The sequence below is a fragment of the Lampetra planeri genome, chromosome 6 (assembly GCF_965212315.1).
Source record: "Lampetra planeri chromosome 6, kcLamPlan1.2.h2, whole genome shotgun sequence".
In the NCBI taxonomy this organism is placed as follows: Eukaryota; Metazoa; Chordata; class Hyperoartia; order Petromyzontiformes; family Petromyzontidae; genus Lampetra; species Lampetra planeri.
In genome coordinates this window covers 15,585,437-15,612,419 of record NC_136112.1, presented here as the reverse complement: position 1 = coordinate 15,612,419, position 26,983 = coordinate 15,585,437, and the positions used below count along the sequence as shown (strand labels likewise).

The 26,983-nt window shown below is 53.8% G+C and overlaps 2 protein-coding genes across 2 annotated transcripts in view; both read right to left on the bottom strand.

Moving 5' to 3' along the window:
- LOC144719606 (rap guanine nucleotide exchange factor 1-like) overlaps positions 1–11,159 on the bottom strand; it is a 21,835-nt gene extending 10,676 nt beyond the window's left edge. Inside the window, exons 1-7 of the mRNA XM_078595687.1 lie at positions 10,791–11,159; positions 8,787–8,853; positions 6,900–6,975; positions 5,094–5,178; positions 3,752–3,844; positions 3,372–3,557; positions 1,851–1,935 (exon numbers count right to left, since the gene is read on the bottom strand). Of these exons, the coding sequence (XP_078451813.1) occupies positions 1,851–1,935; positions 3,372–3,557; positions 3,752–3,844; positions 5,094–5,178; positions 6,900–6,975; positions 8,787–8,853; positions 10,791–10,828 (630 nt within the window). The 5' untranslated portion in view covers positions 10,829–11,159. The remainder of the gene's footprint in view (positions 1–1,850; positions 1,936–3,371; positions 3,558–3,751; positions 3,845–5,093; positions 5,179–6,899; positions 6,976–8,786; positions 8,854–10,790) is intronic.
- LOC144719607 (uncharacterized) overlaps positions 11,075–26,983 on the bottom strand; it is a 30,434-nt gene continuing 14,525 nt past the window's right edge. Inside the window, exons 4-9 of the mRNA XM_078595688.1 lie at positions 26,400–26,473; positions 17,711–17,849; positions 15,307–15,425; positions 13,762–13,844; positions 12,448–12,582; positions 11,075–11,329 (exon numbers count right to left, since the gene is read on the bottom strand). Of these exons, the coding sequence (XP_078451814.1) occupies positions 11,169–11,329; positions 12,448–12,582; positions 13,762–13,844; positions 15,307–15,425; positions 17,711–17,849; positions 26,400–26,473 (711 nt within the window). The 3' untranslated portion in view covers positions 11,075–11,168. The remainder of the gene's footprint in view (positions 11,330–12,447; positions 12,583–13,761; positions 13,845–15,306; positions 15,426–17,710; positions 17,850–26,399; positions 26,474–26,983) is intronic.

Sequence of the window (26,983 nt, the reverse complement as noted above, 5' to 3'; positions counted from 1 at the left end):
GGCCACGCGGTGACGCCGCACACGCAGCGAGCACACGGGCAGGCCACGCGGTGACGCACACGCAGCGAGCACACGGGCAGGCCACGCGGTGACGCACACGCAGCGAGCACACGGGCAGGCCACGCAGTGACGACGCACACGCAGCGAGCACACGGGCAGGCCACGCGGTGACGCACACGCAGCGAGCACACGGGCAGGCCACGCGGTGACGCACACGCAGCGAGCACACGGGCAGGCCACGCGTTGACGACGCACACGCAGCGAGCACACGGGCAGGCCACGCGGTGACGCACACGCAGCGAGCACACGGGCAGGCCACGCGGTGACGACGCACACACAGTGAGCACACGGGCAGGCCACGCGGTGACGCACACACACGCAGCGCGATGAGACACTCAATCCAGTCACGCACAAGGCAACACTCAACTCGACTCTGTCACCATACCAGTCAACCCAAACGGTTTAGCCTGATTCATGTACAGTGAGTTTTCAGGTCCATACGGCATACAGCCGTTTTAATACGGGTAAAAAAAATTTCATTTGTTTGTGTTTCTCCCTTGTGATGGGACTTTGTAAGATGAACGTTGAGATTTATAAGGTTGAGCAATAAGGTCTGAATTGGTCTGTAATGAGGTAGGCACTTATAAGGGGGTGACAGGTAAGTCAGTTGAACGCGTAGGCGTTCACGACCAATATCATCCATGATACAGGTTTTGGGTTAGATCTGGCTGTCGCCTGAAGATTGTAAATGTTGTGGTTTTGCTCTCGAACGCACCGGTGTGCTGTACTAGTGACGAATTGGCAAGTTCTGTTTACGTGACAACCCTTATGAATGGGCTGTGTCGGTTGGTGGCGGGTTTAACGACACATTTACATATTTACGCGATCTAACCCAAAGAATCCTGTATTATGGATGACGTGTGTGTGTTACAAAACTCAACACACTCGACAACAACCCTGTAGCCTTAAAAGGGAACATCACATAACGGGCGACGTTTCAGGTAATGGCACTTTATTCTTCTTCATAGCACATGATGAAGACGGATCATTGCTTGAAACATCGCTGATTGGTGTAGACCTACTGCCGGTGTCAGGGCCCTCTCTTACATTAACATTGGCTTCCCCGCCCATCTCTAAACCTTTATAAATAGCCTGCCCTCAGAGGCTAACCTCCCTGTTCCTGATGACGACCGCTTGTGTTGCGATCGAAACGTCGTGATATTTTTATTATTTTTTATTCACCTTATTTTTATTTTTTCATTTTATTGTTATTATGTTTTCTATCTACGTGACTTTACCGAAAGAACCATAGACTATTGCCAATTCTAGATTCGGGAATATTAGCTTATTTTGTATTATTGTTGTTATGTCATTACTTCAAGGCCATCCTTCATTTTTTTCACCATTCTTTTTGCCAGAAGATAAGTTCTCGCAGATTCCGTTGATCTGGTCAATGGTGACAGTGGGAGGCTCCAAGCTTTCCACTCACCACGCACGCAGCTCCCAGCGCTCTCGTGTTACACACACACACACCGAGCGACGGCTCTCTCTGCATCCAGCAGTGGCTAGATCATGCCTGATGATGGTGGTTGGCCTGTCGGTGAACGTCAATTGGCGTTGGGCCAAACACTGGGCCAACGTCAACTCGCGTCCATTGCAAACTTTGCTTTAAAGGTGTCGCCCTTCGCAGGCCAACTCTAACCAATGGACGAGCCCCTTCCGGGAAGCGAGCCGCAGCCGCAGTCACCCGCTGTGACTTCTGGGGCTCGTCGCATCACCACGCCGCGCATCCGCGGACGGTCCCGGCAGACGGAGCCACGCGCGAGCCACCACGGAGAGCTTCGGTTTACCTCGATTTTTTGTAACAGCTCAGAGTCCAACAGAGTGAGCTGCTCCGCCAACTCAAGGCTGCGGAAGTCGTGGACCGAGGCCGGTCTAAAACGCACGGGCACACGAGCGCACACATGCACACATGCACACATGCACACATGCACACATGCACACATGCACACATACACACATGCACACATACACACATGCACACATACACACATACACACATACACACATGCACACATACACACATACACACATGCACACATACACACATACACAAGCACACACATGCACACGCGCACACACACATACACATGCGCACACACACATACACACGCGCAGACACACATACACACGCGCAGGTACAGCACGCATACGCATTACTACACCCGAGTGCTATTCATGCACCTGCAATTAGCACGATTGGCTACGCACGATGCGAAATAAGTTCAACATGCATTCATACTGTAATTCGATTATTATAGGAAAGTGCCGATCATCCTGTCTTCATGCTCTGCGTGCAGCATGTCATCAGATTAGCTTTGTTTAACGAGTGCCAATTACTTTAAATGATGACTTTTACAGCAGAGTGATTCCCAAAAAACGGGGCTTGCGTTGCGATGACTGGTGCACAGAAGTCACCGAGCGAAGGGCCAGGCGCGGGGGAGTTTGGACGTTGGCTGTAAAGCGGCGACGTGAATTCTTCATAGACATTGGCTCACGGGGGCTAGGAGATGTTAACTATCACACCTGGTATGCAGGAGGTCATGGGTTCGATTCCAATCCTGCCGCCTGCCGCCTGCTGTATATTTGGAGTTGCATGTTCTCTCTCTCTCTCTCTCCCCGTGGTCGCGTAGATTTTCTCTGGGTCCTCCGTGTTTTTTTTTTTCACCAATATATTAGGTGCAACAGTGGTGAGATGTTAACTACCTCGCTTGGTATACAGGAGGTCGTGGGTTCGATCCCAACCCTGACGACTGTATATTTGGAGTTTGCATTTCTCTCTCTCGCTGTCGTCGCGTGGATTTTTCTCCGGGTCCTCCGGCTTTCCCCTCCACATTTAGAATCAATATCATGTGTTTAGAGTCTTCGGCGGCCCTGCATTTCCACACGATAAGCCACTTCGTTTAGCTGATCATCTGTGATAGCCCGGTCGCTTCTGTTAAAAAGCTCAAAGCTCAGTGGGCCTTAGCTGGCAAAATAAAAAATAGTTCAAACAAAATAAAAACAGAAGACGGCTTTTCCTGCCCGAACTCCGAGGAGGCAACTGCCCCCATCCTGCCCCTTCCCCCCTACGTCCCCCATGCCTAAGACAAACTCGACAACCCCCCTCTAGTATCGCGCCGATACTTCCGAGAGTAAATAAAATGCCACGCGTCGCGCGAACGCCACTCGGAGACGGCTGCCTGGGTGTGGGTGTGTGGGCGTGTGTGGGTGTGCGTGCGTGGGTGTGCGTGGGCGTGTGTGGGTGTGCGTGCGTGGGTGTGCGTACGTGGGTGTGCGTGCGTGGGCGTGTGTGGGCGTGCGCTCGTCACCGGGCCGACACGGCGAGGCTGGCGAGGGGCGTCCCGCTCGTGGCCTGTGCGTGTGCGCGCCGCGCCATCACGCGCGTCACCAGCGTGTCCCGCAGAGGCCGAGCCAGCGGCAGGTCCCCGCCGGTCACGCACGCGCACACCACGCCGGCCAGCAGGCACACCACCTCGTCCGTCAGCTCCGAGACGCTGCACACAACACACGGCACACGCCACCACCTTGTCCGTGAGCCGAGACGCTGCACACAACACACGGCATACGCCACCACCTCGTCCGTGAGCCGAGACGCTGCACACAACACACGCACACCGACTTGTCCGAGGGGACGGCGGGGGGGGGTGGGAGTTCTCCGTGTGCGATGCGTTGTGGTGCGGTCGCTCACCACAGGTCGTCGGTGACCCTGAGCAGCAGCGAGAGTGCGTTCCTGCGTGCCCGCGTGTGCGCCGCGTCCTCCGTCCTGCTCAGGTGCCGGTACGTTTTCGGGTCGCGCCGTTAAGGGAACTTGGCCGATACGCGGGTGGACACGTGCACGTCGCTGCACCGCACGGCTATCGCCCTGCGCCCTCGTGCAGCGAGAGAGAGAGGGGACGGCGCAGAGGCGCGAGGAGGAGCCACAGACTTGCGCAGCCAGGCGGCGAGCCGGCACGGACAACAATTCCCCAAAGCTCTGCGGTCCTCTACGTATGAAGGTGTTATCGGCCAATTTAACGAGCGTTCACATGTGGGAGGAAACCGGAGCAACACGGAGAAAACTCCCCCGCGTGCGAGGGCGAAACATGATATCCCCGTACGGACGAAAAAGGTTGGAGTCCACATTTGTGCCGCACGGCCGTCCGCACTTCTGATTAGCATGGTTGGCTACGTACAATGCGCAGGGAGTTCAATGTACCTCCTGGCAGAGCCGGGGAACGGCTCCTCTTCCTCAACGCCCATGAGAAGGGAGTTTTGGAAGATACGGGCAATGATCCATCAACCCTCGCTGCTGTCTCTACGGTGCTGGATCGCATATACGCGAGCGTGCACGTGTGCGCGAGTGCTTCATGTGCAGGGAGCGGGGAGCGGTGGCGCAGCGGTTAGAGCACCGCGCTACGGACACGGCAACCCGAGTTCAAGCGCCCGCTCGCGTTCAACATCGCTGAGGAATGATCTGAACCGGTCCTCTGCCTCCCCCTAGGTCGACTCAGCCTTAAAGAAGCCGTGTGTAGAATGACAGCACCCTGGAGAGACAAAGGCGGCCGAGCGTGGTTCTGGCCCCGCCTCCCCTTCACGCATCATTCTGGTCTCACAGGGTGCTCGCTTAACGGCACTCGTCCCAGTGGTCTGTACGGCGATGCAGGCACAGCGGGGAGCGGTAGTGTAGTGGTTAGCGCTACGCTGCGCTACGAACCCAGTGACCCAAGTTCGATTCCCCCTCATGGCCAACACCCAGTGACGATTATGTGAACTGGTCCTGGGCCTGCCCTAAGTCAGTCGACTTAGGGGAGGCCCAAGACTGGTTCAGATAATCGTCGGCCTCAAATGAGTACCTGGTGCGGTTTGTAAACATCGCCATTGGGGAGACAAAGGCGGCCGGGCGTGGTGTTGGCCACCCACCCCCTCGTGTGCTGTGCCGGCCTTCACAGGTGCTACTCGCTAACAGCCCTTGCCCCAACAGCCAACAGTCTGTTAAGGCTACACGGGGGATCTCTGCCTTTGTTTGTGCGCAGTGCACAGGGAGAGGATATCTCATGATGAGTTTGCGGAGGAGCCCCTCGGAGGAAATGAACGTCCTGTAGGTGACGATGAACGCCTCGCAGAACACCAGGTACTCTGCAGGGACACGCGGAGACACGCGGAGAGAGCCGCGCAGCACACAAGCAACACCACGCGCCTCCGATTAGACACGGTTGGCTACGTAGGGTGCGAAAGAAGTTCAACATACACACTGCCCATAGACTAAACACTGCCCATAGACTCAACACTGCCCATAGACCCAACACTGCCCATAGACCCAACACTGCCCATAGACCCAACACTGCCCACAGACTCAGCACTGCACCATAGACTCAACATTGCAGCATTGACTCAACACTGCACCATAGACTCAACAATGCCCACAGACTCAACACTGCCCATAGACTCAACACTGCCCATAGACTCAACACTGCCCATAGACTCAACACTGTCCACAGACTCAACACTGCCCATAGACTGCAACAATGTCCACAGACTCAACACTGCCCACAGACACAACACTGCCCACAGACTCAACACTGCCCATAGACTCCAACAATGTCCACAGACTCAACACTGACCATAGACTCAACACTGCCCACAGACTCAACACTGTCCACAGACTCAACACTGCCCACAGACACAACACTGCCCACAGACACAACACTGCCCACAGACTCAACACTGCCCATAGACTCCAACAATGTCCACAGACTCAACACTGCCCATAGACTCAACACTGCCCATAGACTCAACACTGCCCATAGACTCAGCACTGACCATAGACTCAACACTGCCCACAGACTCAACACTGACCATAGACTCAACATTTCCCACAGACTCAACACTGCCCATAGACACAACACTGCCCATAGACTTAACATGATTACGATTGTTTAAAAACTAATTTACATTTCAATCGTATTATACATTACTGTTATTATTAATAAATTCTAATTATTTGGCACCGCACGGAGCCAACCATGCAAGTCGGAGGGCAGCGCAGCAAAATGCAATGTTGTACTGCACTTCTACGCTATGAAGCAACGATGGAGTTTTTGCACCGCTCTCTGCTGCCCGCGACGTAATCCCCCACCCCCCTCGCCCCGCCGAGACCTTCCCATTCCTGCCCCTTCCCCATAACTGCTCAGGAAGATATCTACGATGCACAACGCCGTCCGCTGCTACGTTCACTTGAACGTCGCCGGACGGAGAGGACGATTGGCGCTACGTACGGCGCAAAAGGAGTTCAACGTACATCCTAATACAGCAGCAGTAGCAGCAGCAGAGCCTAGCCGGGTCGTCGCAAGCGCTGAGCCCCTCCCCCTGACCCGTCTCCCCGCACTCTCTCCCAGTCGGTCTCCCAGACGCTCCCTCCTGCACCAAGCCCCCGAGCTGGGCCGCTGCCGAGTCAGCGACACGCCCCGCCAAGTCCGATTCACATCTCAGGGCCGGCTGCCGTGACTCGCCAAGCCGTAGACACCCACGGTCGGGCCACTGCCATTCGCGAGCCGCTGCAGTGGCCTGCTGCGCGTGGCGGCGGTCGCCCGTCCAATCGCTGTCCCCGGTTCAGGCCCGCTCAGCTTTCAAGACGCGCCGTGGCACTTGGGCCGCCAGGCGTCTGTGAGCAAGTGCTTTATAGCTCATCGGATTCTGGCTCCGGTATAAAGCTGCTCATTCTGACTCTCCAGCGAAGGTTAAACCAATCGCTGTCTCTTCCCACGAGCGATCGCTCGCTGGAATCCGCCGCGTCAGAATATCGAGAGAGCGACGCTTGATCCGACACGCGGCGGGCTGGGTGGCGGGGGTTGGCGTACGTTTTTTATCGGCCATGGTCGCGTGGACGATGAGGATGTCTTGGGAACCCCCCTTGAGGTCGGGTCCACTATCAACCTGCCGAGAGGAGACAAGGGGTGGGCCGGTCCATTGGGGGAGGAGAGTTAGGGGGCTCGCAAGCAGTCGCACACCACACACGCGCACGCACACACATCGCTACATGTGCATGTCTGCTATTCCCATCGTTCTGCTCGTTTGCTCAGGGGAGAGCCTCATCGAGTTTCAAGACTCCTTCTTTCAGGAGGGTCCTGCCAAGTTTGTCGCAGGAGAGGCCGACGTTGCTGCTGCTGCTGTGTATACTCCCCATTGAGCAATGTGCACTCAATGTTTCAGCACTGGTGTGTTTGGTCAATACCAGTGATATTATAATGGGAGTTTTTTGGCTAAGGGCGGAATACCAGAGGAAACCCATTGCAGCACAGGGGGAGAACCAGCAAACTCCCCACAGGAAGATTCCCCGACCACGAATCGAACCCAGGACCCTGCCGCTCAATCTCTACGTCTGCATCTTCGTCTTTTGCGCAGCACGTGGCCAACGGTGCCAATATAGCCACAGACAGAGCAGAACATCACGTCCCTGGGTTTGACGTCACGTTGGCTACGTACGGTGCGAAAGAAGTTCGACGTAGAGACGTACGAGCGCACATCACGAACACGCACGAGGCCTGTCGCGGCTACGAACGTCACGTTTGCCAGCGGCACTGCCTCGGACAAAGCGGCCGACGTTTTGGTCGAGCTGGCGGCAGATGTGCCGGCATTGCGTGCCGATTTTTTTTAAATCGGCATTTGATTTGACGCGCTACGACGAAGGGCCATTGCACGAAACGTCGCCTGTTGTGTTTATAAATGTAACCTTAAGGTCACAGAGTTAATGGCGAATGTTGCGAGTTTGTTTTTTCCTCATTGTGAAATTGCGCTTTGTGCACCACAGCCAAAACAACAGCAGCAGCAGCAGCATGACGTCGCAATCAAAATATAGTCGTCGCTGTTCTCATTTAATGCGCTGGTAGTTGTTGCATTCCTGAAGAACACCGTGTTGCGGAGAAAATCGCGTTATAATAAAGAATATAGACTATGGGCTAAAGCACAGTCCGCGATAACCCCGTGAGATGCGTACGCAGGCTGAACAAAGACTGAGGGCACGTGGGTAGCATCTGGAAGCATCCAGCAGCATCCCGTTGCCTTGTGTGATGCTATGCCGAGGCAGCCATATGACCGCTTATTCCTACTCGCGCACGACGTAGGAATAAGCGGTCCAATTTAAATCCGCGTTACAAAAAATGTATTCCCTTAAACATTCATCATCGCTTTACATCCAATGCACGTTACGAAAACACGCGGCGTTGTAGGAGAACAGACCGAATGCACGACAGATAGAAATCTCTGCTGGTTCAGAATTTTTACATATGCTCATCATTAATTTTCAACCCATTTTCTCAATCGACTGCTGCACGGTCTTGCCAACGCCACGTGGGTCATGGAGGTTTTTTTTTTCCTCACTGTAAATCAACCACGCTGGTCAGTGCAGGTTGGTGAAGGACGGAGCTCTGGACGGGATTAGATGTCACTCCCCACCGATTTTAACCGTGGCAGGCGAATTTGAACCCGGGTCGCTGGGTTCATAGTGCAATGCGCTAACCACTGTACCACCGCTCCACCTATTGTATTTGTCCACGTGATGTTAGTGCTTTTTGTATCGTTTGAACGGTTTTTGTTTCACTGTAAGGTTCTACATTTATTTGTTTATTTTTAATAAAAACATTCTTATTTAAGGGAACCCTGAGGGGTGGCGCCCACCGCCTACGCCCCCGTGCAGCGCCACCGCCGGCTCCACTGGTGGAGCGACGTTGCTACGAGGGCGACGTCACCTGGCTCCTCAGCACCAGCCTCCTGATGATCTCTTGGTAGTCAACGAGGAAGAGTTCTTCTTGTTCCCTGCACACATCGGCAACCATCAGCACCATCAGCACCATCAGCACCATCAGCACCATCAGCACCATCATCATCATTCAGCACCATCAGCACCATCAGCACCATCAACACCATCAGCACCATCAGCACCATCAGCACCATCAACACCATCAGCACCATCAGCACCATCAACACCATCAGCACCATCAGCACCATCAGCACCATCAGCACCATCAGCACCATCAGCACCAAAGACAACAATCCCCTGTGTAGCCTGTAACAGACCGTTGGGGCAAGTGCTGATAGCGAGTAGCACCTGTGAAGGCCGGCACGGCACACGAGGCGGCGGGTGGCCAGCAGCACGCCTGGCCGCCTTTGTCTCCCCAGTGGCGACGTTTACACACCGCACCATGCAGTCACTTGTGTGTGCTGTACGAGTGCCACGTGTGCTGCGTGTGTGCTGTGCGTGTGCTGCGTGTGTGCTGTGCGTGTGCTGCGTGTGTGTGCTGCGTGTGTGCTGTGCGTGTGCTGCGTGTGTGCTGTGCGTGTGCTGCGTGTGTGCTGTGCGTGTGCTGCGTGTGTGTGCTGCGTGTGTGCTGCGCGTGTGCTGCGTGTGTGCTGTGCGTGTGTGCTGTGCGTGTGTGCTGTGCGTGTGCTGCGTGTGTGCTGTGCGTGTGCTGCGTGTGTGCTGCGTGTGTGCTGTGCATGTGCTGCGTGTGTGCTGCGTGTGTGCTGCGTGTGCTGCGTGTGTGCTGTGCGTGTGTGCCGTGCGTGTGCTGCGTGTGTGCTGCGTGTGTGCTGCGTGTGTGCTGTGCGTGTGTGCTGTGCGTGTGCTGCGCGTGTGCTGCGTGTGTGCGTGTGTGCTGTGCGTGTGCTGCGTGTGTGCTGCGTGTGTGCTGCGTGTGTGCTGTGCGTGTGCTGCGTGTGTGCTGCGTGTGTGCTGTGCGTGTGCTGCGTGTGTGCTGCGTGTGTGCTGCGTGTGTGCTGTGCGTGTGCTGCGTGTGTGCTGCGTGTGTGCTGTGCGTGTGTGCTGTGCGTGTGCTGCGTGTGTGCTGCGTGTGTGCTGCGTGTGTGCTGTGCGTGTGCTGCGTGTGTGCTGCGTGTGTGCTGTGCGTGTGCTGCGTGTGTGCTGCGTGTGTGCTGCGTGTGTGCTGTGTGTGTGTGCCGTGCGTGTGCTGCGTGTGTGCTGTGCGTGTGTGCTGTGCGTGTGTGCTGTGCGTGTGTGCTGTGCGTGTGCTGCGTGTGTGCTGCGTGTGTGCTGCGTGTGTGCTGCGTGTGTGCTGTGCGTGTGTGCCGTGCGTGTGCTGCGTGTGTGCTGTGCGTGTGCTGCGTGTGTGCTGTGCGTGTGTGCTGTGCGTGTGCTGTGCGTGTGCTGCGTGTGTGCCGTGCGTGTGCTGCGTGTGTGCTGTGCGTGTGTGCTGTGCGTGTGCTGCGTGTGTGCTGTGCGTGTGCTGCGTGTGTGCTGTGCGTGTGCTGCGTGTGTGCTGTGCGTGTGTGCTGTGCGTGTGTGCCGTGCGTGTGCTGCGTGTGTGCTGTGCGTGTGTGCTGTGCGTGTGTGCTGTGCGTGTGCTGCATGTGTGCTGTGCGTGTGCTGCGTGTGTGCTGTGCATGTGCTGCGTGTGTGCTGTGCGTGTGCTGCGTGTGTGCTGTGCGTGTGTGCTGTGCGTGTGTGCCGTGCGTGTGCTGTGCGTGTGTGCTGTGCGTGTGCGCTGTGCGTGTGCTGCGTGTGTGCTGTGCGTGTGCTGCGTGTGTGCTGTGCGTGTGTGCTGTGCGTGTGCTGCGTGTGTGCTGCGTGTGTGCTGTGCGTGTGCTGCGCGTGTGCTGCGTGTGTGCTGCGTGTGTGCTGTGCGTGTGTGCTGTGCGTGTGCTGCGTGTGTGCTGTGCGTGTGCTGCGTGTGTGCTGTACGAGTGCCACGTGTGCCGTGCGTGTACTGCGTGCGTGCCGTGCGCGCGTTGCTCACGAGCAGGGCGTGGCGACGGACGGGCTCGCTCCGCCCATCGTGGGCACGCCGTCTCCTGCGGGACTCCTGCTCGTCGCGCTCGGCGCCGCGTCCACCCCAGGGGCCTCCTCAACGGCCTCCCCCGGCCCGTCGCCCGCGGGCGCCACGGGCGCCACGGGCGTCTCGTCGACGATGACGACCACCGGTAGATCGCCGGGTAAGCGATCGCCGCCGCCGAGGCCACCGCTCGGCGAGACGGGCCCGGCCCCGGCGGCCGATGTGGCCTCGCCGCTCGCGGGCGAGGGACCCGGCCGACCGTCGGCGTGCGAGCCGGAGGGGGAATCGTTTCGCTCGCCGGGGGAGGACGGCGTGTGGGGAGTGCCGGCGCGGGGGGCCCTCTCATGGACCGGCGGCGGGGGCCGCCCGGGCGTCGCCGACGGTCGCTTGGATGTCCTGGATGTCGGGCATGAGGCGGTAGTCGATGGGTCTCATGGCGATGAACGACGTGGCGTCGGGAGTCTTGTAATCCCGACACATCTGTATGTAGGTCTGCACGTGGGCTGCACACGAACGCGCGCACACAACGGATACCCGCGCGCCCTTTGTTTAATGAGGGCGGACGGGGTGCGGCAACCCGCTGCTCACAGGAGACGATCGCGGCTGAGCTCGCAGAGTGGCGGCCGCCGTGTTTGTGTTTTACCCGTGGGCCATGAGGGCCGTGTTACGAAATGGCACGCAGGCTTACGCGAGAATGGATCGTTTATTGGAAACCGGAATCGCAACTAGAATGCATTTCACAGAGTAGAATGAAAGAGAACGCTGTTCAGGCACTCGCCCCGTCTCCCGTGAGTGTTAGTTTAGTTTTAATCGCATCTCGATATTTTGATTGTTTTCTTCTCGGCGTTACTTCAACTGTGCTCTGGAGTCAAGAAGATTCCCGGTCATCCAAAATTCCTCCAGGGCAGGGAACCCCCCCCCCCCCCCCCCCCCCCCCGCATTAGAAAACTCAAAGAACCCAAAGAAGAAGTGGCATTGCACAAAACGTCACCTATTATATTTTATTCCTTTAAAGGCCGCAGTGCCAATGACGAATGTGCACATTTTTTTTTTGTAAACCCTCTCCCGTTCTGATGACGATGCACGCAGTACACGTGTACTATGTACAATTCCGTTCCGTTGATGTACGTAATCGGAACGGAATCGTCAGATAGACAACAATAAAATCACTTTATCGGTACCGAGGCTCCCACAAGGCCATGCGGGAGGGCGTGTGGCACAGTTTGGCGCCCGCCATCGTAGAGTGCGGTCGTGTCGCTATAGTTCTCTGCGGTGAGTACAATGTCTTTTAAAAACAACGGCGCTAATACGCCTCTAGAAATAAAATCAACGCTGAACCGCTTGTGCGTTCTGAAATTCAGCGGTCAACGGGACACCCACCTGCAACAGACGTCTCGGAAGGAGGAAGTGGTTCATTGTGTTTGTGCACCACTGCCAACACAAATGTCAGCCGACTTCAGAATTTTCGTGGCTTTACCGAAAGAACCAAAGAGTATGGATTCCTGCAGTCACGAAAACTTCAAATCGCTAATAACACTTGCCCCAACAGTCTGTCCAGGCTATACGGGGCATCTTTGTCTTTGTGTGAATACAACCCACGTCCGCTCCATTGCCCTTTCACCTTTTTTTTCTGGCAGCGGTGGCGGGGACGCTTCGCCGATGACATCACTTCCTGTCCCGTGCCCGGAGTTGACGGCAGAGATTGAAAGGAGGTCGAAGGCCATCAGCTCACTCGGAGTCGGCAAGGGAGTCACGTCTGCGCGCGCACACACGGATCCACGTGTACCCACGCCAGCACACATGTACGTACATACACACCAAGACAAAGTTTCCCCCGGTCGCCTTCATAGACTGTTGGGGCAAGTGCCGTTAGTGAGCACCCATCACACCAGCACGTGGTGCTGGCATGACCAGCACCGCGCCCAGTAGGATTTTTATCCCCATTCAGTAAAGATGTTTACGTGACCCAGGACCCGTTCGGCTATTTGGCACCGACGTTGGCCGTGAGCGAGAATCTACCTCGGATCGGCGGGTTCAAAGCGTGGTGCGCTAACTGCTAAACTACCGCTCCCGCACAAAGACCCCCAGTATAGCCTGTTAGGGCCAGTGCTGTTTGCGAGTAGCATCTATGAAGGCTAGCATGGCATACGAGGGGGTGGGTGGCCAACACCACGCCCGGCCGCCTTTGTCTCCCCAGTGACGATGTTTACACACTGTATCAGGTACTCGTTTGAGGCTGAGTCGACCTAGGGGAGGCCCACGACCGGTTTAGCTAATCGTCACTGGTGTTGGCCGTGAGCGGGAATCGAACTCGGGTTGCTGGTTTCGTAGTGCGGCACGCTCACCGCTGCACTCCTGCTCCCCACACCAATACCAACACCCGCCATTCGCTGCTAAGAGACGGTGACGTCACCACGGTGCCTGTGCCAGGCCAGGTGCACTTTGAGGCCACGTGCAGTGTCGAAGACTCGCTTACAGGAAGTCATGGGACAGACCCAGGTGCCACGGGCTGGCTGACTAAGATGACTGGTAGATGCACCAGCTGTACTCCCTACTGTGCCATTTTAGCCGCCCGGCACTTCGCTCGTTGTTGGAAGCGTCTCTCCCCTGCCCTCCGTTGTTGTTGGAGGGCGACTGCCTCCAACTGCCCAGTAGCGTCCTTCACGAGCCTCCTCCACAGAGGCCGATCTTGACTCCGCTGGTACCAGTTTTCGGCAAGTCCACTCAGCTCCACATCCTCCCATACTGCATCAGCTCCATCTCTTCTCCAGCTCATGTCGTGCCCATTTAGCCCCCTCTATCCGGCCAAACAGAAGCTGCTTGGGCATGCGGTGGCTAGGCATGCTGGCTGCATACCCCAGCCAACACAGACTCGCTTGCCGGACGAGCTCACCAATGTGAATATGTCCCCACACACACACGCACACATGCACACCTCCAAGAAAAGTTTCCCTGTTCTCGCCGTTCCTCACCGATCCTCCGGGCGTGCGCCAGGACTTTGCCGGGAGCATCGGGGGGCTGCAAATCACAAACGACAAATGGCATACATGAGATCAACAACTAAAAACAATTGCAATGTATTTTGATGTTTGTTCGTTACACGAGTAAACGCTTGTTGGCTCGTGAAAGCCTCAGCAAGAGTCTGAAGACTCTTTCTCAGGAGGGTCCGGCACAGTTTTCACAGAAGGGGGGAGCTGCTGCTGCTGCTGCTGTTTGCGATCCAATTTAAGCAATCGGTTTGTAATTTGTCAGCATTGGGATGTTTGGCCAATACCGGTGACATTGTTGTTGTTGGTGATTTGTGTCATATCTCAAGACGCATCTCAGGGCAGGAGGGTTGTGGTGGGTGGGGTCACAGAGCAGGGGAACGAGTGAGAGAGAAAGAGAGCAAAACACCCATACAGCCCGTACCACCACACAGCCCGCACCGCCACGCAGCCCACACCACCACACAGCCCGCACCACCACACAGCCCGCACCACCACACAGCCCGCACCACCACACAGCCCGCACCACCACACAGTCCACACCACCACACAGTCCACACCACCACACAGCCCGCATCATCACACAGCCCACACAGCCACACAGCTCGTACCGCCACACAACCCGTACCACGACATAGCTGCACCGTGACACAGCCCAAGACGAAGCAACCAGGGCTCAGGCCAACACCACCAACAACGACGACGAGCCCCATGGGCAGTCAAGGAGCACCAGCGCACCGCAAGGCACCCACAGGGTCCTGGTGCCCTCGAGCACCCGGTACGAAGGCGGTGGTGCGGTGTGTATTTGGAGTGCGCATGTTGTCCCTGCGGTTGCGTAGATTCTTCTCCGGGTCCTCCGGGTTTTCCCTCCACATTTAGAAACATGTGTTTGGCTGATGTAAATGTCCTTATGATAAGCCACTTTGCTGGACTATCATTTGTGGCCAGGCCACTTCTAAAACAGAGCCGTATAGCTCAGTGCATCTTACCTGGTAAAATAAGAATATAGAGTTTGCTCACTTTGTAATCGTCCAATCCTTTGAAGCCCGTCATCTTTTATGTGCAACACAGAAGGAGGTGAATTCTATGGGCTGCCCCGCAGCTTTGACTTGCCATGCAATTTCGGAACAGGGGAACAATACTTTATCACCGTCATCTGTAACTCACTTTGCCTGCCTCATAACTGAACGTCAAGTAATCTCAACGTGCCGTGAAGCTGCGGTCACAGACATCAGCGTTTTGCACAGGAGACATCCATCACTTTCTGCCCATGATCATGTGCTTCCCATGATGCAATGCACAGCAGCATAGGAAGTTAACGCAGATGTGTTTTTTTAATTATTATTTTATTTTGTATGCAAATCTAAAATCTTTATTTTCCTTCAGGTGTTTTTATAAACTTTGCCTCGTAGCGAGTACTGTCATTATGCGACCGTGTCTGTGGTTTTTGTTATCTCATCCTTTAGACAAATCGCGAATTCCCGCCGCACGACCTGTAGGTGTTGAGGAAGGTGAGGCCAGGAGGACGGGGCGGCTTGGGCGGGGCTGTGATGTCATCGTTGGATCGACCAATCCGCCGCCCTGACTCGGTGGCCAGCCAATCGATGAGCTCCTGAGCGCAAGACAGGGGCAGAGAAACGTCGCAAGCCGGTGGCGATTCTTCGATGAACAAATTGGTCATCACTGTCACAGTGCACGCCTTGCACCGTGCGCGCCTGCGAGCATCGGTTATTCGCGGTTTATTCACAATGTGGCTTAGACTTACGTGTTGAAAAAGCACAAATAATACGGCGTGGATAAGACAAGTGGCGCAAATGAGACGGAAAAAATTCAACATAACTAAAATACAGTGGTCCCGCGGTTTACGGTGTCATCAATTAACGATTTTTCGATTAATGATCCGCCTCCCATAGGGTCCCATTGTTTCTTTTAACAATACATATTCGATTAACGATATGTTTACAATATCACGCAGACGCACATTTTGGCCAATCAGCAGCAGGCCTCAGTGGTGACGTCAGTGGTGATGTCAGTGGTGACGTCCTTTTATAAGTGTTTTGAGAGCAACTGGCTGCTAGCTTTTCAATGTTTGAAGTTGCGTTGCTCATGGAAACAGCTCTCTTGAATACTTGGTGGTTTTTAACTTAAAAGTTTAACGAGATCAATGGCAATGGCCCCTAAAATGAATGTGAGAATTTTTATATTATGCTCTGTTTATGCCCATTTTTATATAATATTTATTCATTATATATCCATGTTTCGATTAATATGTATACTTTAATATGTTCTTAAAATGTTTATTTATTAAAATTGCGTGTTTAAATATTATACATCATGTTTTATAGTAAAAAAAAGGTCAACTTTCGATCATCTTGGAACAAATTAAGCATTTAACTTGTATTTCCTCTATTCGATGAACGATAATTTCAATTAACGACAGTTTTCGTGGACCACTGTTGCAACATATTCTTGAAAGGAATGTTGACCCAATGTCGCCTTCACCCGAGCGGACGTCTAACAGCTCTCACGTGACGACGACGTCACCACCGTGGACCCAGCACCGGTGCAACGGAGCGGTCGCTCGTCCTGTGAGCGTCGCCGGCACCGTTGCCAGAGCTCATTCTCTAGCCCCATTAGGCCCAAACCACCCTCCGATTAGCACGGTTGGCTACGTACGGTGAGAAAGAACTTCAACAGTCATACGTCTGAAGGTGCTGTGTGTTATGGAGAAGGGTCATTTGCCTGAAACATCGCCTATTATACGCACATGCCCAGAGTGCTGATGGGACACTTAACGAAGCTTATGGCCCGCCCTAAACCGCATCTGCACAAACCATGGCAGATGCAGATACCTGATGGACAAATCGAAAATTAAAAACTCTCCAGTAGCGTGCGACTGTGGTCATCCAGAACAGACTGTGCAACGTGTAACGACGCAATGCCCGGTCCACAAATACGACGGAGACATCACAGCGATACACTCACTACCACTGCTTCTCACGCGGTGATCTGGACTTGACCACCTGAATGTGAAATTGTGGTTGTAGCTCTGCATCTACATCAGCAGCCGTATGAAAGACGAAAAATAAGACTTAACTAAATTCATAATGACAGTAAACAACAGTGGCCATTCAGAGAGAATCAATTGATCTTTTATGACAGCAATGTAACACCAACGACGTCTTCAGTAGCCTTCATCACTAATTCTTCACAGCGCTAATCCCCAAAATACTCATGAGCTCACACTATCAACCAATTAACACTCAACGAGAATGTATGTTGAACTTCTTTCGCACCGTACGTAGCCAACCGTGTTAATCGGAGGTGCGGGAAGAGGTCGTTGCTGCCTCACCTCTTAGGGCTGCAGTGTTGTTGACGAGCGTGTTGTGTTTGTCTTTGTCGTTCGTGCTCGTGCACCACTGGCGGCAGCATCGCTAAATATTTGTTCCGCTACTGTCTGTAGCTCGACATATTTCTTCACGCAGTCATCCAAGGCGGAGGTGATAGCGTAAAAGCCTGATATCAATCAGGCTTGCAGTGGGTAACCATTGCAACCCGTCACGTGTGCCTGCAAGCCGGTCCAGGTTATTGCAATGCCACGCACGCAATACCAACCTCAAAAACGAATTCCGGCCGAGCGAGGATGAAACTACCGTTGGTCCCGGTGCGGCGGTAGCCTCGCGTGCGTGCCCACTTTGGGCCGTGGTGCGAGAATGGAAATGTGGCCCCCAGTCCAACCTCCCCCCCTTCTAGCCGTAGCCCCACGGGGCCAGTGGGACCTGGGTGCAGCTGCACCGCCTGCGCTCTCAAGAGCTACGCAACCGGCCCGGAGTGAGATGGGGCCCCATCAGTCTCACTGAGGTCCGGCGAGGCGGTGGAGGCCGTGCGTGGCGTCACCTGCGTGGCGGCGTTGAGGTCGGTGGCGAGCTGCTGCAAGGCCGTGTCGACGCTGGTGAAGGCTCGGCTCGTCAAGGCGTGCTGGTCGGCCCAGTGCAGGAGACGGGCGAGCGCAGAGCACACTGCGGCCTCCTGCACACTTCACGGCGACACACACAGCGTGAACACACCACTCTGCTGCACTCTTCACAGAGGCAGTGTGAACACACCACTCTGCTGCACACTTCACAGAGACACACACAGCGTGAACACACCACTCTGCTGCACCCTTCACGGCGACACACACAGCGTGAACACCCCACTCTGCTGCACACTTCACAGACACAGCGTGAACACACCACTCTGCTGCACACTTCACACACACAGCGTGAACACACCACTCTCCTGCACACTATACTGCGACACACACAGCGTGAACACCCCACTCTGCTGCACACTTCACACACAGTGTGAACACACCACTCTGCTGCACACTTCACAGAGACACACACAGCGTGAACACTCCACTCTCCTGCACACTTCACAGAGACAGCATGAAGCCACCACTCTGCTGCACACTTCACAGTCATAAACACCATGGATCCTCCACTCATTCTTGATTTTAGATGATGATTGCTTGTGTTGCAATCGAAACGTCGTATTCTATTATTTAATTTAATTTATTATTTTATCTTTAGACGTGACTTAACCGAAAGAACCAAATCATACCTCCACTCATTGTTTATGAAATTTGTACCAGATTCTATTATCAAATGCACAACTTTGGAAACCATACTTCGTCCCTTAACCGGTTAATCATTTACGACTATAATGAGCCAATAATGTCTGTGTGTCCCGCGTGTGACGTCACTCCACATCAAACAGCCCCCCTCATTAATAACCATGAGCAGGTGACGTCACTCCACATCAAACAGCCCCCCTCATTAATAATCATGAACAGGTGACGTCCCACAAGTGGACTCCCCCCTCATTAATAACCATGAGCGGATGACGTCACTCCACATGGGGGGGGGGGCGAGGCGCCTCCTCCCCCCCCCCTCAGCGTCAACTTACAACCCTCACTACAAAGGCAGAACCCTCACGTCACGCGATCTCCGTAACGCTGTTGCCAATCTGTAGTCGTACCGTTACACACACAGAGATAGACAACGGTACGAAGACCCCCCAGTGTAGCCTTAACAAACTGTTGGGGCAAGTGCTGTTCGCAAGCACCTACATAGGCCAGCACGGCACCACGTTCGGCCATCTTTGGTTCCCCCAATGGCGATGTTCACACATTACATCAGGTACTCATTTGAGGCTGAGTCAACCTAGGGGAGGCCTAGGACTGGCCGGTGTTATCCGTGAGCGAGAATCGAAACTGGGTGGCCGTGTTCATAGCGCAGCGCGCTCACCGCTACACCACCGCTGGCCGTGTCACACGTGCGGGTGTGCACGAGTGCGCACGCTTCCCCGCCACGTGGCAAATGGCACGGATGACCCTCGCCCTTTGGAATGAAGATAACAGACACGTCCCAGATGTCTCGCTTTGTTGGTGGCACAGCTTGAGTGGCCCCAACGCCTTGAGATGCCCACAAAACAGCGAATGATGTGATGGCCATTTGATATAAGCGGGGCTATTGAGTAATTCACGCTAATTGGCCATGCAAATACATCTGTACGACTAAAGTTCTGATGCTCAAGGTGCTAACTAACGGTTTCTGGTCTGGCACCATGGACCCTAACAAATTGAACACATTTGTCAATAAAACTGTCGCCTTAAAGAAAAAGAAACGGGCGACGCTTTGGGTAATGGCCCTCCTTCTTCACGGCACGTAGACAGGCCGCAGAGCCAGAGTGGTCGTGAGGTTATGCGCTATGAAAAAGGTCCGTTGCCCGAAACGTCGCCCGTTCATACCGGAAACTAACAGTAAACAATGTTTTGTATTTTGCCAGGTAAGACACATCGAGCTACGTGGATCTTTTTCAGAAGTGACGTGGCCACAAATGGTGGCTCGCACTAAGTGGCTTATCACGTGGAAATGTATAGCAGCCAAACACTCTAAGCACGTGATGATGTTGATTCTAAATGTGGAGGGGAAAAGCGGAAGACCCGGAGAAAAATCCACGCGACCACGTGAAGAGAGACACGCAAACTCCAAGTATACAACAGGCATCAGGGTCGGGATCAAACCCACGACCTCCTGTATACCTGGCGAGGTAGTTAACATCTCCTAGATTTGAAGTTTTCGTGACTGCAAGGATTCATACTCTTTGGTTTTTTCGGTAAAGTCACGTAGGCGAAAAATTAAAATAAATAAAATCACGACGTCTCGGGCGCAACACAAGCGTCCTTCTTCAGGTGGGTACAACTTAGTGAAAGCACAACCGCTTAAGCACCCGAAACGTCGTGATTTAATTTATTTAAATGTTTTACCTAAATGACTTTACCGAAAAAACCAAAGAGTATAGTTAACATCTCCCCACCGTGGCGCCCCGGTGCTCGCTACATATTTTTCCCATCAAGGCCGCACGCAGTGTTCGTGACGAATGTGTTGCGTTTTGTTTCCGTTGTGCCCATGCGCCACCGCCGGCACAGTTTCGCCACGCAGCAATTTGTTCTGCGGACTGTGGTGCTGGGGAGCAGAGTGGGCGCGTCCCCTCGTGTCTGCGGGGACAAACCGACTCCGGTGGAGCGAGCGGCACCACCCCTCCTTTCCCCCCTTTAACCGCAGCGCCCACAGAGGTGTGCAAGGAATGCAGCCCGGACAGCCCCCGGCTCCTAACTGTAGTTTTGTAAAACAACTAGGAACCAACAGCTGAAATGCATTCGTCAATAACACGGCGTGGCCTTAGAAGGGAACATTTTTATATAAACGGGGCGACGTTCCGGGCGCGCAATGGCCCTTCTCCACGGCACACGTGCCTCTTCATGCGCCTGTGCACCACTGGTAACGCAGTGGCATCAGCAGCATCAACATAACCGAATCCCTCTGTCTGGTTCTTGTAGTGGCCGGTAAACAATTCACGAGCACCGACACGGCCGCTCCGCACGCTCGAGTCCGTGAGGGCTCTGTGAGAAGTCTGCGAACTCTACGAGAGGTCTGAGAACTCTGTGAGAACTCTGTGAGAACTCTGTGCAAGATAACACACACAGATTTACAGCTCCCCTCAAACATGTATTACCATGACTATCTTGATTTGAAGCTTTCGTGACATCAGGAATCCATACTCTTTGGTTCTTTCGGTAAAGTCACGTGGGTAGAAATAAAATAAAATAAACCACGACCTGATGAAGGACGCTTGTGTCGCGCCCGAAAACGTCGTGATTTATTTTATTTTCTACCTACGTGACTTTGACTGTTTACTCATTACTATTCCTGTTATGATATATTTAATGACAGGGATTAACCATTGTTTGATGATAGGTACCCGATGTAACACGATTTTTCTCCCTGAGTACTAAGTGATACTTTTAAATTGTTACATACAAAATGGATATTACTCCCCACGAACTTTGCTTTCGCGACCACGTCGTAATGTGAGGGCGTGACACTGATGCTCACCACGTTTTCTCTTCGAAAATAGGTACATTTCTAAATATCACTGTCCTGCTAAGAGCCTTGTTCTGTACTCTTGAGGCATACGCAGCCATGCAATATCACTTACTGCACAGGGGTAAACCAATAAATATACTCATTGCTATTACGTCTTCATTCTCACATATTTACACTTAACCCCTCAGTACGGAGGTTGAGCAGTGACGTGATGTCAATTACGCTTGATTGGTGCGCATCTGGTCATAATTACAGGTAGGATAGGTTGATTATTCGTTGACTTTCATTTATTTGCCGCTTTTGCTCGCAGCAAATGTTTGCACTTAATTACTTACTTATTATGCAAGCGTGCATTTCCCCTCCCCCTTGCTTCTTTCGCTAAAGACACGTATGAAAAAAAAATATTATTAAAAAACTTAGTAAATATAAAAGTAATAGTGTGCGTGTGTACATCGATGTGTGCGTGTGAGTCCATATATGTGTGTGCGTTGTGTGTGAGTCTGTGTGTGTGCGTCGATGTCTGTGTGTGAGACAGTCGCTGTGTTTGTGTGGGTAAGTCCATATCTGTGTGTGTGTGTGAGTCGATGTGTGTGTGTAAGTCAATGTGTGTATGTCAGTCGCTATGTGTGTGCTTGTGTAAGTCGATGTGTGTGTGGGAGTCTATGTATGTGTGTGTTATAAGTCGATGTGTGTGTGTAAGTGGATGTGTGTGTGTGTCGAAGTATTTGTGTGTGTAAATCGATATGTGTGTATAAGTCCACATGTGTGTGTAAGTCGATGTGTGTGTGTAAGTCGCTGTGTCTGTGTGTGTGTGTGTGAGAGTCGATGTAGTTGTGTGTACAAGTCCCTGTGTGTGTGTGTAAGTCGATGTGCGTGTGTGTAAGTCGATGTGTGTGTGCGAGTCGATGTGTGCAAGTCGATGTGTGTGTGTCTGCTTTATCGACCTGGTCAAGGCCTACGATACCATCAGTATGCCTGGGCTCTGGGAAGTTCTTCGTGCTTTCGGAGTCCCTGACCCTCAGCTCACGGTCATTAAGGACCTTCATGATGGCGAGCGGGCCCGGGTAAAACTACATGGGTGGGAGTCGGAACTATTCCCTGTACACCTTGGGGTGCGACAGGGATGTCCTCTGGCTCCTAGATTATTTAACATCTATTTTGACCACGTATTTCGTGAAGCCTTCAATAGCTGTACCGGGCGAATTTCCATTTGGTACAGATATAATGGGAGGCTGATCGATGCCCTGGTGCGATAAAGGGATGGCTCCCTATTGGTCAACCACGTTATGTATGCCGATGATTTGGTAATAGCTGCTCATTCAGTTGGAGACGCTGCTGCTGAGACTGGAGCGTGCCACTAACAGGTGGGGCCTTACCATCAGCCCCACCAAAACTAAGCACCTGCCTTGTAGTATAGTAAACTACGGCGGGAGACCACTTGACGGGTAGCACACTTTATTCACACTTAGGTTGTCACAATAACACGTGTTGTCACTAAAGCTCACGCTACACGTTCCACCTGACACGTGTGGTATCTACAGCTCACGCTACACGTTCCACCTGACACGGGTGGTTACTACAGCTCACGCTACCCGTTCCACCCGGCTACACACACACGGGCATTCCAGCCCCGTAGCATCCGGGGGAACCTCTAGACCCACCCTAGCTTGGGTACGGATCACGACCACTGGGTCCCGCGGCCCGGTCCTCACACGGACGTCCGGCCCCTGGGTCCCAAGGTCCCGCCTCTGAGCCACACAGGGCCCCGGTCCTTACAAGGACAGCGGGACTAGGTGTCTCAGGGCCCTATCTCTTCCTCCTCCGTCTTCCGTCTTCACTGGTCACCAACTTCTCCCCGAGTGCCCGCGCGCACCGCCTTATATAGCCCTCCGCTCCAAGGAGACGGAGCCTATGCGGACCGCGATGTGAGCACCCACCCTAGCCGACCAATCATCACGCGCTGCCACACGATCCCTTCTTGTGTCAGCGCACATAACCAATCACCACGCGCTGCCACACGATCCATCACTGTCTGCGCGCGTCACCAACACACAGCCAATCACCATCACATAACCCATGACCCCACGCTGACCTACGATCCCTCACCGTCAGCGCGCGTCACCAACACACAGCCAATCACCACGCGCTACCCCACGATCCCTACTACCAGAGCGTATCACCACTACATATGCCGATGATTTGGTAATAGCTGCTCATTCAGTTGGAGACGCTGCTGCTGAGACTGGAGCGTGCCACTAACAGGTGGGGCCTTACCATCAGCCCCACCAAAACTAAGCACCTGCCTGGGTATTTTGTACCATCGGACACTCCACCCACACAACTCCCAATCGGTGATGGGGCAGTTGTGGAGAGAGTGGAGAGTTTCCCATACCTGGGCAGTGTGCTTATGACCAGCTCCAGTTTAACAGCAGAGGTCTCACTCCGAATCAGTCGAGCGGCAATATCTTTTCATCGGTTGCGTAATGCTGTGTGGAAGCTACCTGGTCTGTCGCTCTGCATGAAGCTTCAGGTCTTCTCGGCCACAGTAATTCCCTCCCTTCTCTATGCTTGCGAAACGTGGACCCCCCTAACGGAGCATCTTCGCAGGTTAGAAACATTTAGGCTGGCCTGCCTACGATCCATCCTGGGTTTAACCAGGCTGGATTGTGTGAGGAGCTCACAAATCCTTGAAAGATCTGGGAAAAGTCCCATTGGTGAGCTCCTCCGGCAGGCAAGGCTGCATTGGCTGGGTCATGTAGCCCGCATGCCCAGCCACCGCATGCCTAAACAGCTTTTGTTCGGCCGGATCAAGGGGACTAAACGGGCACGGCATGGGCTAGAAAAGAGATGGAGTGATGTGGTACAGAAGGACGTGGAGCTGAGTGGACTTGCCAATGACTGGTACCAGCGGTGTCAAGATCGGCCTCTGTGGAGGAGGCTCGTGAAGGACGCTACTGGGCAGTTGGAGGCAGTCGCCCTCCAACAACAACGGAGGGCGGAGGAGCGACGCTCACAACAACAAGCGGAGCGCCGGGTGGCTAAAGCACAGCAAGGTGGCATAGTAGGGGGCAAAGGGGTTGAATCAGCCAGTCATCTCGGTCATCTCAGTCAGTCGACCCGTGGCACCTGGGTCTGCCCCGTGACCTCCTGCCAGCGGGAGTTCGACACTTCACGTGGCACATGGCCTGGCACAAGTGTCGTGGTGACGTCACCACCACTTAGTGGTGAATGGCGGTTGTTGTTGTTGTGTGTGTGAGTCATAGTGTGTATTTGAGTCAATATGTGTGTGTGTGTAAGTCGGTGTGTGCGTGTGTATAAGTCGATGCGTTTGCGTGTGTGGGTCGATGTCTGTGTGTGTGTAAGTCGACGTGTGTGTGTCTATTTAGCCCGGGCAAGGCCGGTTACTTCCCACTAGTATGTTATAAAGGGGCCCTAAATAAATAAAAAAACGCAAATATTCAAACATAAATTTTTTACTTGCATAGTAAAGTCATTGAATTTTTCATTTGCTAGGCAGTCAGATAATGTGACAGATCGCTAGTACTATAGTAATAGAGTAAGTGCAGAATCACTGAACCGGAATTGATAGCTTGAAAGCATTTAGCGCGGGGCCCTTGAACGTGCGGGGCCCGTAGCTACTACACATGTAGCTATTTTTGCTACGAGGATAATCTGCCACTGCCTATTCCCCCCATCCCACCTGACACACAGAGCACACAGACCACCCTCCCCCACCAACCTCTCCTACCCTCCGATGGCCTTGGACTCGTTTCTATGGGGAACACAGACATTATGATCCAGGCTGGGCTGTGTTCACGGCTTGCACTGGAGGAGTCTGGGCCATAACAAGATTACAGCCCCAAAACAAACAGCTCTTTAAATTGTAAATCGCGCACCCAGGCTGCACGGCCCCGAGTGTGCAACGCGGGAATCGAAGCCTCCGCTCACGATGGGAAAAACTCGACCTGGTGGCGGTGAGCCATCTCCCGAGCACGCTACCCAGTGAACATGCCAACGTCGAGCCAACGTCGGGCCAACGTTGGCATGTTCACTGGGTTAGTCACCTCGCTGTGGCTTGATGGAACAGGTGGCAGTGCCGTGATGTTACTAAAGAACCCGAAGGAAGCACTCGTCCGTAACTTTAAAGGTGTTTATTTTCTGTCTCCTGCTGCTTATAAATAAAGCCGCAGATGTGTCGTCTTTAAAGTGTGCACACTGCCACAACAGGCTCAGGAGCGCTCCCGCTCCCATTAGAGCTCAGAAGCTATAAGTAGGCCGGAGCCTGGATTGTGTTTAAAGATCGGCGACCGCCATCCACAAATACGACGGCTGTCTGCAGGACTCGAGGGCTATGATGTGACACGCAGTAAACTGCGAACGTTGGGCCAACATTCGCATGCGGTTTGGCACCGTTTGGACCAACCTTGACCCAACGTTGGCCTCATTTTCCCCATTTACTCGGTAGGAGGTTCAAAAATTGCATTGTTGTACTCTACTTCTGAGTGTCCACACTATGCTCTCCGCCTTCAGTGGGGAGCGGTAGTGAAGCGGCTAGTGCGCTCCGCTACGAACCCGGCGTGTTTACCAGGCTGCGCCCTGCTGACGTCAAAACGAGTCCAGAGATTTGCAGCTTAAATAAATGCTGCTGCTGGGGAAAAGATTGGCGGCTCACAGGCCGACGGAGTTTCCATGCGGCGAGAGAAATGCTTGCCTGTGAATGTACGTATTTGCTGGGAGGAAACACCTCACCCCTTCGCTGCGTCACCTTCAGGGCCGTTTGGCTATACTTCACCACACTCGTCAGTGTGGGTTGGTGAAAGGGGGGAGGGGGCCCATTTCTGTTTCATGTAATCAGACGTCACACGCCACTGATGTTAGCCACGGCTTAGAAAATGAACTTTGGCTCCCGGGTCTCAAAGTGCAGCGTGACGACAACAACAACAACAACTGCACCGCTGCTCCACCCCGAGCTGCACAACCAACCGCCTTTGTGCTGCGCCGCAGGGAATCACGGCTCCGACTGCAAAACATGCAGTCGGTTTGCAGCCCCCTCTAGGAGAGGCGCGCACGGGGGGGGGGGGGGGGGGTCATGTCCCGGTTCCTGTTGGACACGCGTTCCTGTTCCGGATGACGCTGCCGTCACTGCGACTCACCTGTTGCTGGGCATCCCCTCGCAGACGAGCATGTTGCTCACGGACTCGAGCACCCTGCCTGCCGCCCCGCACACCTGCACGCTCACGCACACGCACACAGACAAAGATCCCCCGTCGTGTAGCCTTAACAGACCGTTAGGGCTCTTAGCGAGCACCTGTGAAGGCCGGCACGGCACGCGAGGTGGGTGGCTGGCCAGCACCATGCCAGGCCGCCTTTGTGTGCACAAAACCAGGACTCCCAGAGATGACAGCAAGACCAACATCGCGACCGCCAAGGCCAGAGGGCCTATAGATAAAGCCATTGCCACTGAAGATAAGTGAAGGCAGAGATATGATGAATCTAAATCATTCAACTTCACGTACTGAGGGACTGTATTGCACTTCACGTTGACATGGAATGACGAGTTAATGTCATGAACATCGCTCAGCAACGGGCCATGGCCTTGTGAAGCAAGTGACACGAACCCATTCTGGAGAGCTTCAATCTGAGTATTGGATGCTTGCGGCCAAACTAATGGCCTCAATGTTCCGAGTTCACCCAGGAAAGCCTCACAGAGTTCTCAAGACTCTTCTTCAGCAGGGCC